Source organism: Molothrus ater, chromosome 10 (genome assembly GCF_012460135.2).
Source record: "Molothrus ater isolate BHLD 08-10-18 breed brown headed cowbird chromosome 10, BPBGC_Mater_1.1, whole genome shotgun sequence".
In the NCBI taxonomy this organism is placed as follows: domain Eukaryota; kingdom Metazoa; phylum Chordata; class Aves; order Passeriformes; family Icteridae; genus Molothrus; species Molothrus ater.
Window position 1 is genome coordinate 17,538,155 of NC_050487.2, and position 12,722 is coordinate 17,550,876.

The 12,722-nt window shown below is 40.4% G+C and overlaps 1 protein-coding gene across 1 annotated transcript; it reads left to right on the plus strand.

The window, feature by feature from the left end:
* Nucleotides 1–513: 513 nt before the first annotated feature.
* On the plus strand, nt 514–9,980 carry HRG (histidine rich glycoprotein). Its single transcript, XM_054515864.1, has 8 exons — nt 514–711; nt 3,357–3,464; nt 4,418–4,505; nt 5,014–5,180; nt 6,825–6,941; nt 7,990–8,076; nt 8,708–8,948; nt 9,099–9,980. Exons 1-8 carry the CDS (start codon nt 514–516, stop codon nt 9,884–9,886), a joined length of 1,794 nt encoding a protein of 597 aa, XP_054371839.1. The 3' UTR covers nt 9,887–9,980.
* The last annotated feature ends 2,742 nt before the right edge of the window (nt 9,981–12,722 follow it).

The window sequence follows — 12,722 nt, forward strand, 5'->3', positions numbered from 1 at the left end:
TATCCCTTTTCCACATCTGAGTGAATTCCTTATTTCTGTAAAAACAGGGATATTAATATAGCCATAATTTGACCACAAATATTTCAGCATATTTTCAGTTCAACTGTTTTAATAGTAAACAGAAGACCAAGATTGTGTAATATCTACACACATAAACTGGACCTTCTTACTGCCAGGCTCAGCCTAACACAGTTAGAAGTAAGTTCTTTCCATGATAAAGCACCATTGCACAACATCTGCATAAAGATTCATAAACAGGCCCTTTGAAGGGTAGTCCAGACAGGTTATAAAGCCTACTTTCTTCAAAATCTGATCAATCGCTATATAATCATTTACTTGCTGTTTGCAAATGTTAATCCAGGGTCAAGGTAATGGCTGTCTGACATGACACTTAAACTTATATAAAACCATGCCCTTTTAGCATTCATTTATAACTTTGGAGGGCTGCTCTGATTTAAAAGCAGGCTGGCTTTATCAGGGCATGGGCACAAGTGACCGAACACTGCAAACAAAATGCTGCTTTTAGCTTCAGCTTTTTTTCTAACACTACTGCAGTGCTCTAATGCCCAAAATGAAATAGGCATTACACCTGCAGACTGTAACACCATTGAAACAGATGCAGGAGTGGCCCTGGATTTGGTCAACAGACATCGCAGAGATGGTTACGTTTTTGGTTTGTTCCGTGTTGCTGATGCACATGAACTACATTTAGTAAGTATGAACTTAAAGGCTGATTTACACAAGACTGTGATTTTTAAATAATGAGCCAGGTAATTAAGAGCTTATGTTTATTGCTTTTACTACAACAATGATGTAATCCAATGAATCAGCTGTGATTTACAACACCTCAGTATTCATTTGTGTATGATTTACTGCACATAAACTTGATTTCAAACAATGCTGAATGGCCTCTCTTCTCTTGGCCAGCAGGATGTTTGCATAAGAGATGCTCTGAACAGCTCTATACAACTCTGGAAATTAATCTGTTCTGTCTGCTGTCTGGTTTCAGATGGTACACTCAAAATTTATATTCAGAAGGTTTCTTTATTCCATGAATGTCTAACATTAATTAGACCAATGCATCCTGCAAGATTGATATTTTGTTATTACCTTAATTTCAGACATACCTGAATAAACTGGTGGAAAGGGAAAAAGGCAGAGGAAGTCAAAGGAGTTGCTACTCTACAAAACAGGGGAGGGACTGGATAGAGAATCCCTATCAGTCATTTTCTATTTCCTTCCTATTTCCATTTTTTTTTCCTAGAGAAGATAACATAAGCATTTCTAAATGACTGCTGAAATGCCAAAACAAATCAATAGCAGAAAAAGCAATAGAATAAAAATGGCTTTGACTAGTACATAAAAGAGAGCAAGGACAAGCAGATTTACTAATGCACCTGGTAGCTTTCAGCTGCTTGATTATGAAACTGGTATACAGGCACACATGCACCATCACAGACATCCCAGTATAGCAACAGAAAAAACAGGATAGTGTTTGATGGAGCTGCTTGGTAGTGCCTGTAAGTACAGATTCAGAAAGGGACCCAAAGTCCAGCTTGTCACAGGTCTTCAGGTACACCTGCAAAAAAAACCCGATGGAATTTTTTGCTTTCCAAAGACAAGAATGCAGCAAGTAATACCATTGGGTTGTACACAGTAGTCAGGCAGTTAAAGAGCTTCAGCTGGGAAGAATCTCTTCTGCATTAAGAGATTTAAACCCTGAAGTCTCCTGTCCTTGAAGAATTCTGCTGCCATGCAGCTATGTATGTGCCACCCCTCTGCAGCTGTCACACAGTGTCTACAAAAACAGAAAAGACACTTCTATCTGTCTGTCTGCTAAAGAATCCTCTCTGTAAGGTCTCTGTATGTTCTCAGACCCAAAGCCACCAGATGTGATCTCCTGCACACTAATCATGTACATTATTGTGCTAGACCTTTCTTTGGTTCCACTGCCAAGATAACATTAAGAATGTGTATATATTAAAAAAAAAAAACAAAGACCAAAACATTATTTTTGTTTCTCCATGCAATAGTGTGCAACAGGTTTATCATATCATCCCCTTCAGAAATCTAAGCAGAGCAATTTCAGACAAATCTCTACTGGGTTTACACAGGAGTTCTAGAAGCATAAGATACTCAGGTATTCACAACAACACAGTTCTGGACTTGTGCAGAACTGTAGTGGGCAAAATGCTTTTAAAACAACTAAGAGGATACCATATTTCCCCCAAAGAGTTATTGAGCAGATGAACAGAAGAATTTTCTACTGCGTATTTGGATGTAGACATTTAACCCCTATTTTAAAATTAGACACAATGCTAAGATATACAAATATTGCAAAACCAGTGTTTAACATGACATTGGTGGACTCTTACTAGTGAAAATATTACACTAAACTGCAGCAATTCTTCAAGGTCTCATCTATAAAGAAACACTGAAAAAGGAACCTGAATGGATGGAATTTCATAAAGCCCAAGGACACTTTACATTGAAGGGTTTTGCACGTTTTTATCTAAATGACAAAATAAAATACATATGTGTTTATTCTGAATGTCCGTACAAGGGCTGAATAAAGTTTAAATAATCCATTCCAAAATCGTTTCTGTGGGCCACAGAAAATTCTTAGCACCAGATGCCATTACACTGCCATCCAAATTCAAATTTTAATTCTCCTAATCGTATTTGCTCAGGAGACAGAACATACTAGAATAGTTTCAGAGTTAAGGATTCTGATTGGGATTATTAAAGTGTTGTTGCATCCCTCCCTGAATAAACTGAGCAGGAAGCAAAGGTCTGAAAGTCTCTGGTCACTAAGGTAATTTGAAATGGATGTACATATAGAATTGGCTGCTTAGACAACTGATGTCCAAATAGATCAGTACATTCTACGGGAAAATCAGAAATAGGGAATGGCAACCTTTTAACAATGGCATTTTCCCTACTTGATGAATGTCATATTAACAACAGACACTTTTCACAGGTTATCAACAAAAGGATAAGAGGCAACAAGTGTAAGTTGCAGGAAGGGAAATTCTGATTACATATAAAACTAAATCATGGAGAAAGTTGTGAAGTACTAGAATGGCCCAGAAATGTCGTGGAATGTCTGTCTTGGTGATACAGAGAATGCAGTCGAAACTTTGAAGTTTCAGCTTTGCCTTGAGCAAGTGGCTTGGCAAGATGACCTCCAAAGGTCCCTTCCAGCCTAAACACTTCCTATACTTGATAGCTCTGAAAAACCTTAATAAAGAACTGGAGAAGCTGCATTAAAGATTAAATATAGTGACCTAAAAAAAGTGTATTTCAGATCAAACTTCTTGTCTACAAACTCTGTTTCACTTGCACTTCTCTTCCAGGGAAATTCAACGGTCCTCTACTTAACTTTGGATGTGCTGGAAACGGAATGCTCTGTCTTATCCAGAAGACACTGGGAGTCCTGTGACTACAGTGACACCTATCCAATGGCAAGCAATGGCATCTGCACCAACTCATACACCAATAATGCACTAACTTGATCTTCCTCTGAACTGCCCAGAAGTGTGTGTCTCAGCGAACACTGGGCTTTAATATGGCTCTTTCTAAACCAAACTATATCTAATTCTAGAATGTTAAACATATGCTAAATGCTTGGGAAAGGATTGAGTCTTCAAATAAGTATAACTTATTTAACTTGCTGTCTCAAAGGAACTATACTCCACATTCCACTGCTTGTGGCAGAACTTATGTTTTAAGGGTAATTTGCTGACAACTAAAGGGCACTAGAAATTATTTTTTAAGCATGTTCCTGGTATATGGGCCAGAAATACCAGTGGTATATTTTGTCAGTTTTCTGTCATAACATTTGTGGTATGACAATGGGAAAGATTGATAGTGTCATTACATGAACGATATACAGCAATACTTGTCCTTTCTTTTGCACTCCAGTGATGAGAACTCCCAGTCCAAAACTTTATTTAAATAGGAGTTGTGATACTATGACAAAGGAGAAAGAAGAAGGCCCAGGAGCAGAGAAGAGAAAGCATTTATTCTTTTTTTTTTTATTGGAGAAAAGGAATTGATGAAAAGGTCCATCCACTTTCGACCAAGATTTGTATAACATGGCATTCTAAGTTTCCCTGTCATCTTGTCTTATCCTACTCTAAATAAGTATCAGGATGACTAAGAAAGCTGTTTCAGTTTTCCATTGTCTACTCAATCATGCAAACTGAGAATTAAAATAAAGCTCTTGTACAGAGAGATCCCATTTTATCTGAAGACAAATTTTGAGTGGTACCTGATCAAACATGGCATTAATGACCACATCTGTTATTCTTAGAGGTACTGCACATTAAAAGGAGGTATAATTTCTATGATCGCCTACATCCAATTAAATCCAGGGAAAATAACATCATAATCATGTATTCTTTTTTCCTCTCAGGACTTTGGGCAATGTAAGATTATCACATATACAAACCATCTGCTGAAGAAACCTCAACTATATGGATTTAATTGTACATTAAGTCCAGGTAAAATAACCACTGCTGTAAGCCAATGCATACCTCAAACCAGCCCTTGTACCAAAGTCTGTACACCACCAGTGTATGGAAACCATAACAGATCCATTCATCTGCTTGTAATTCATATTTTAGATAATTCAAATGGAATGTTAAGAATGAGTAATAGAATTAAGGTTACCCTACTCCTCTAAACCAGACTTTATTGATGTCAGCTGATATCACCATTCCAGTCCACCAAAATATGATGATGAACATCAGAACAAATGTAAATTTGGGAAGACTGCACATTTGGGGTGGTAAGAATCTAAGGTGATTCACAAGAATACTCATTTTCATGGGTTTGGGTTTTTTTCACATTACAGAACAAACCCTTATTTGTGGAGCAAGGGACAGGTATTTCACTTCCAAGGAAATGCTGCATTTAAGTTTCACATTATGAGTTCACATTAAAGGCATGGGCACACTCCCAGGAGTATTAATATCCACTGTAATTTTAGTCAATTATTTGTTTTCACAGTTCCACCTGACTTAGTAGAGTGCAAAGACTGTCCTGTGAAACTTGAAGCCTTAGAAGTCACTGAGCAACACAAAGATATTGCTGCAAAGGCCCTGAGGAAATTCAACAGTGAAGGTAACCACACAAACAACTTCGCTGTGGATAAAGTTGAAAGAGTTTTAAAGATGGTAAGTGGCATTTGCTCCTAGAATTACATAGAAATGACACAATTTTGTGAGCAACTCCAAGACCATGGGGCCAGAACTGAAACCCTTCTAGGATCAGATCTAAGTTGAAGGTCCTACTTTAGCAAAGACTTGTTATCAACTTTAATTTAGGTGTGTGAAAGCAAAAGGACTTCTCATTTGCTAAAGAACTATGGCAGTATGATGGCATTCAGAATTCAAGGCCTCCTTTGTGTACTTATTTTAATTTTTACATACGTTACATACATGGGTTTATTTACTACTGAGCAGACTTCAAGATGGACAGTCATGTATTATCACAGTCACACTTTTGTCAGTTGCAGACAGATAATTTATTACTCTTAGAATATTTATCACATGGGTACAACAAACAGTGGAACATGCTCAGCATCATTTTGACTCTTGCTGCAGAGCAAAGCAGCACTCTGAGGAAGGGAGGTGAATTTGTGCTGTAGCTCTTGAAGAACTTCTGGGTCTGGTAAATATCTCCATATCTAAGTGAAGTCAACATGAAGACTTATCCTTTGGGTGATTTGAAGTATATTAATAACAAAATTTCTTGTTGGTAGATACTGGAGACTTTCACTTAAACAGCATGGGATCATTCTGCCAACATAAGTGTCAGCCCAGGACACCTCTGTAATGAGGTCCCAAGGCTCCCATCATAATACATGTTGATCTTGGAAACTGCCTAAATGATAGCATGCCAAACTCACCTCCCTGCAGTTTTTAATATCGCTCAGAAACCTGACAGTGTCCCACACTGGAGCCCTGTGCACGCTGTATCCCTACTGCCATTTAGAAAGGGATTGTTTTCACATTGCCTGGGTTCATGTGTTTCTCCCCAAACACTTGGTTTTTCACACTTCACCATCTTCAGCTACAGCAACACTTTACATTGTACCACTGGATTTTAACACTCAGAAACTATGAATTACAATAAAAAACACCATAAAGTATGTGCATGCACTTTCAACCAATTTAGTTTAACTAGTGAAACTTGTATGTGCACACATGCTAAGGACACCTTCAACACAGACTTGATATAAAAGTACTGCTATAGCTGGAAATTAAAATGAAACACCTCTTTATGGATTTTAATGGGATCACAAAGGCTTTCTCCCATGTTCATATGGAGTAAGGCCTTCTCTATAACTAATGCCCTTGACAACAAAGAAAGCAACATTCTTACAGTAACCGGCAGAATTTCACCTCAAATTAACATCAGCACTCTAATACTATGCACTCCCAACACTGGAAATGGGTGGTTGCCATCCAATAGATCTCTCTACTTTCACAGAAGCAGCAGTTCAGTTTAGGGAGAAGACTCGAAGGACACTACTTCCTAAAAACACAGGCTGTAAAAGTAACAGATTTTCTAACACATGCATACTAAACAAAGAATTAAAGCAAGTGTTCCTGGAAGCAGTAAGGGCATGAGATATAAATTATCTAACCTGTTTTCCTTGCTGAATATGTGTATGTGCATGAACATTTGAACAGGACAGGTAAGGAAAGCATGAGGTAGATGGGATTTTGACAATAAGATGATGTATGGTTGCTCTGAAAATTGACAGACTTTAAATACACCTAGTCACCACTTCTTCTTTGACCTCTTGGTTTCAGACTGCCTCCCGTGAAGGTCACATTTTAGGATTCTCTATAAAAGAGACCAACTGTTCAAAATCTATGCAGGAAACAGATCAGGCACTGGAATGTGATTTTCTGCATGACTGGCACGCTGTAAGTAAAGTTTTAGAACAAGAACTGATATAAAGGGTGGTACCAGAAGATTCTACCAATATATTTTCAAGTGTTTATTATAAGCATGCACCCAAACTCAAAACTAAAAATCCAGCATGTCCAAGCCCAGATCCTAATTTTACAGCTGCTCCATTATCTTTTATAAGGAAACAGTCTAAACTCTCAAATCTTAATGCAATTGGAATCTGGCATGTTAGAGGCCTAGAGTTTTTCAGGTTGTATCTAGCTTTTGGATTCAAATTGTGGCCAATCCCTAGCAAATCATTCATGCTCTGTCCATAAAAACTTTTACACCAATATGAGTCATAGATCCTAAAAAAAAAAAAAATGCGTCTTAAGTAACCCAAATGAGCTCAGGGTTGCTTTTTTTGCTGCAGAAGAATGGAAAGTGGAATAATTCAAGGTCATCTGCAGAAAACTATCAAAGTGTTCTCTTCACCCCATTTTTTCATTACTGTTATAGTCTACACCAAAGAAACAGCTAGGCAAGATTTCATAATTTCAGAATAAATTATTTCCCAGAAACTAAATTGAAATAATGAAATAAAACATGATAAAAATAAAATATGTAAAACTTTTGGTTTATATGATTTACATCCATCACCTTCTCTGGTTTTTTATACTCCAATCTGAAGAGATGTTTGACAAGCAAAGGCGGGAAAAAAAAAAAGGAAGAAAAATCAGGCACCCAAGAGTACTCATTCTGGAGGCATTAGTGGCCGGCCAATTTCTCAGACATCAAAAGGGAAGTGAGATGCAGAGTAGTAGCCCCCTAGCTGCACATGGTGAAGTGCATCTAGAGTGCATCACAGTCAAGAACCCTCAAAACCAGCACTTATTTTAATCATCATTAATCCCTAGCAAGCATTGGTTGGAAGGCTCTGGATCTGGCTAAGTTATGTGAAGATACTTAGGTGTCAAAGGAATAGCCTAACTTGTAAAATGTTGAACATTCAGTAGTTTGTATTAATTCCATCACAAGAACCCAGATGTGCATTGTGGGTTGTTTTCCTTGTCTTTTGCTTAGCACACCGGATTCTGCAAGGCAAGAGTTATCAGTGATGCAGATGAAGCTGATGGAACAGATATAACCTGCGAAATCTACCATCCCTGGGTACGTACTCAGTTATGGACACATCTCTGGCTGTATCCTCATGCAGGTTGCAGCAATCTTGCTTAGCCCAGACTGGCAGATGATTGTAAAATTTATGCAAATTTTCTATTGCCTGGGTGCGATGCAGCCTGTCAGGACAGACTGACCTGCAAGTCCTAGGTCACTCAAAGGATTGATCAGAATTGAGCTGTCCCTACCACTCCTTTCAAGCATGTCTTCTCTCAGTTTAATCACTTGACTAAGCATCAGTGAGTAGAGACTGGCAAAAAAGTTCAAAGGAATTTTAGAAAGCAAGGGGAGGGGAGATGATCTTTATCATATCTGGTATTCCAGTTTATATCACAACAGCTACTCCAGTGTGGATTTGTTTTGTTTTGATCTATCACAAATACTTCCTCAGCTGGTTATATAATTTCAAAATGGTGTAGTATTTCAGGCAGATTTTCAGTAACTTGGCATTTTATTATCTATTCCTTCTCCCCCATCATGAAAAAAATACAGATTTTTTTCCTTAAAGATCATTAGAGCTATGAATGCAAACCTGCTAACTCCCCCCTCTCTCTTTCTCATCAATTTCTTCTACCCTATCAACACCTGATTTATACCTCCTCCCTGTTGTTTTTATAAACAGCACCATGGCTGTGGGCAAAGAGGGAAACATTCAGCCCTGGGACATCCACGCAGACATCCCCACTGTCATCATCATTTTGGTCACAGACATCGCCATAAGCATCACCACAGACATGAATGTCCCCCCTCCTCTCAGTCCAGACCTGAAGACCCTGAGCATAACCCCAAATCCAGCAAGGAAGATCAAGACAGCAACAAAGAACTTTCTTCTCCCCCTCCTCCCCATGATGAACCAGATCATCATCATTCTACTCTACCTCCTCATGGACCAGACCATGACCATCCTCCTCACCACCATGGACCACCCTGTCCCCCTCCTCATGGACCAGACCATGACCATCCTCCTCACCACCATGGACCACCCTGTCCCCCTCCTCATGGACCAGACCATGACCATCCTCCTCACCACCATGGACCACCCTGTCCCCCTCCTCATGGACCAGACCATGACCATCCTCCTCACCACCATGGACCACCCTGTCCCCCTCCTCATGGACCAGACCATGACCATCCTCCTCACCACCATGGACCACCCTGTCCCCCTCCTCATGGACCAGACCATGACCATCCTCCTCACCACCATGGACCACCCTGTCCCCCTCCTCATGGACCAGACCATGACCACCCTCCTCACCACCATGGACCACCCTGTCCCCCTCCTCATGGACCAGGTCACCACCACCCTCCTCACCACCATGGACCACCCTGTCCCCCACCTCATGGACCAGGTCACCACCACCCTCCTCACCACCATGGACCACCCTGTCCCCCACCTCATGGACCAGGTCACCACCACCCTCCTCACCACCATGGACCACCCTGTCCCCCACCTCATGGACACCCTCCTCATCACTGTCATCACTATTACAGACATCATCACAACAAGACAAGCATATCAGAGAAGTATTTTCCATGCCATGTAACAGGAGCTGTCTATCGCATCCCAGTTCTAAATCAGCAGGATTCTCTCACACCTCCTACTGCAAACTTTCCTGAACTATCCCAATGCAACCTTCACTTTTCCAGCACTGGCTCAAAACTAAAGGAGATGGCAGAATTTCCAGGCTTTCCAGATCACCCTACACAATCAAAATCATGCCCCGGAAAACCCAAACTTCATCTTCCAAAATTTTTGCCTTTATTTCCTCATAGCCTTGTAACAGAAAATTCTCCTATATGACCTCAGAGAATGATGTTCCTGGCTCAATAATTTCAGGGGCAACCACAGTCCTACGGTCAATGAAAACAGCAGATGCAGAAGTGGGAAAAGCATTCTGTTTCTAGGAAGGAGAATCAGTGAAAATATTCATTAAGTATTTCAACCTATGTCTTCATCATGGCTACCTCAAGTTCCACTGTAACTGAAAGGCTCAAAATTCTGAGTCCCTCAGATAATGTGAATGGGTAAAAATCTCCTCAGAAAACAATGTTCTTTCAGTTCTAACAAAAAGGAAAATTCTCTAATAGTGCAAATTACCATCTATAATCTTTCTTTTTTTTCATAATTCATAATTATAATGTACTTCTCCAAGGAATCTGACCTAGAGGAAATTTGACTGTTTTCCATAAAAAAGTAATCCATGACATTACATTCATGCTTTATACAGATTTATAGAAAATAAAAATGCAAGCATTTTTTTCTTGACACAGTTGCCTGTTTTGGTTTTTTTTTTGTTGTATTTTTACTACACATAATTAGCTATTGGATACTGAACTAGAAATTATATTAAACTATGAAGCTATTTAAGTATTAAACATCCACAAAGCAAACTCTAGCATAAATTGACTAATGGTGTTTGGGTTAGCACTGTTATCTAGCGGTCTGAGAACAGTTAATGACTTGCTGTCTCACTGCAGGGTGGCCTGCACAGGTGCTTCCATCACTACAGCTGCTGGTGGTGATACACAGAAATATTGCAGTCAAGGACAGCCCTTCTCAAATAGTTCATAATTGCTCTCAGGGGAAGAGAAAAGCAGATGCATGTAATAACTCTTTCGTGTAAATGTTTTCTTTATTGCTGAACCTTCCTCACTGGAAACTGAGTTGGGAGGAGAAGGAAGAAAGAACAGTGGTGCCTCTTTATACTCCAGCCCCCATCAAGGTCAAGTCCCTTCAGACTGTCCAGGGACCAGCAAGCTGGTTCAGAACAGCCATGTCATCAGCAAGAACATGGGATTAATCTCAAAAAAGTTAGTAACTTGATCATCCAAATAGCTTTTTAATGGCATAAAGTGAAACACAGTGCAAAGGCCACACTGAAGAAAAAGAAAGAAAATGAGGACCCATTGTGACTGAGTGAAGATTGACTAATTTTTAAAAGTCTGTTATCACATATGAACAAACTTATTTCTGGTTTAGTTTATCCACAGTGTCTAAAGTGCATTTTCTTTAATCAAAACTTGTACCAAGTGTGGTGAGTTTGCCCTGGCTGGGTGCCAGGTACCCACTAAAGCTGCTCTGTCACTGCTCTCATCAGCCAGGCAGGGGAGAGAAAATATAACAGAAAGCTCATGTGTCAAGGTAAGGCTTGAGAGATCACTCACCAAATATCATCACAGGCGAAACTGACTGGACTTGGGGAAATTGGCTTATTACTAATCAAAACAAAGTAAGAGAATGAGAAATAAAGTAAAATCTTTAAAACACCTTCTTCCCAGGCTTAAATTTACTTCTGATTTTCTCTACCTTCTCCCTCAGCTGGTGCAGGGGGATGGGAATGGGAGTTGCAGCCAGCTCATCACATGTTGCTCCTAGCCCTCCTTTTTCCTCAGGATAAGGACTCCCTACACTCTTCCTTGCTCCAGCCAGGGATCCCTCCCACTGGAGGCAGTCCTTCATAAACTGCTCAGTGTAGGTCCTTTCCATGATGTGCAGTCCTTTAGGAACAGACTGCTCCAGCATCGGTGCCCTCACAAGTCCTGCCAGAAAACCTGCTCCAGCCCAGGCTTCCACAGGGTCACAGCCTCCACTGGGCATCCACCTGCTCTGGTGTGGGGTCCTCCATGAGCTGCAGGTTAATCCCTGCTCCACCAGTGACCTCCAGGGGTTGTAGGGACACAGCTGCCTCACCATGGTCTGCTCCATAGGCTGCAGGAAAATCTCTACTCCTCACCCACAGCAGTTCCTCCCACACCTTCTTCACAGGCCGTGGGATTTGCATAGCTGTTTTTCTCACATATTCTCTCTCTTCTCTCTCGTGTTCTTTCCCAGTTCCTTCTTTTTTTTCCTTCACCACTGTGTTATCCTAGAGGCACTACCACCAGCACTGATGGACTCAGCCAGAACTGGATCCATCTTGGAACTGACTGGCATTGGCTCTGTCAGACATAGGAGAAGCTTCCAGCAGCTTCTCACAGAAGCCACCCCTGTAATACCTTGCTATCAAAACCTTGCCACACAAATCAAATACAGCAAGAAACAGCTGGAACACAGAAACCAAGACAATCCCAAGGTGTTCACAGACTCAAAGCTATTTGGTGCCACACAGGGGACAAAAGCACCAGATGTTCTCAGCCATCTCTAATCCTGGCTTGACCAGACTCAGATGATAGTGTTTAATCCTTTGTTCTTGGGTGTCACATTTCTGTAATGATAACAAAGCACTATGATCACTGACTAATCTATAAGCCAGGCAGTCTCCACATGGCAGCAGAGATGGACTTTCCAATAGGACCATGAAGGACAAGGTTTATCAAGTGCTATTGAAGGGTTACGTGACATTCAACCATATGCACATGTCCAAAGACTTTTCAAACACATTCTGAGCACTATAGTTCTCAGAACTGTTGCAGCCTGAACACTAAACAGATCTATAAAATTTACAAGGTTGTTGTCCAAAACTTCGTTGCCACTGTGACCTTCCTGGATGTTTTATTTAAGCCTTGTAAAATTCATTCTCAGTAGCAGTTTAGGTGTTAAGTCAGAAAGCTACAGCCACTTCTTTCTCTTATGCTTTACTTTGCCTAAACTGGTCCCCAGCTGCAGCCATTCATCCTGCTATCTTGATGGCAGGTGG

What these genes read in the sequence shown, in the direction of transcription:
- HRG (XM_054515864.1), top strand. Translation starts at nt 514, where the DNA reads ATGCTGCTTTTAGCTTCAGCTTTTTTTCTAACACTACTGCAGTGCTCT. An exon ending in ACAGTGACACCTATCCAATG is followed by an intron (nt 3,465 to 4,417) that starts GCAAGCAATGGC and finishes TTTTCCTCTCAG; the next exon opens with GACTTTGGGCAATGTAAGAT. An exon ending in CCATGATGAACCAGATCATC is followed by an intron (nt 8,949 to 9,098) that starts ATCATTCTACTC and finishes GACCAGACCATG; the next exon opens with ACCATCCTCCTCACCACCAT.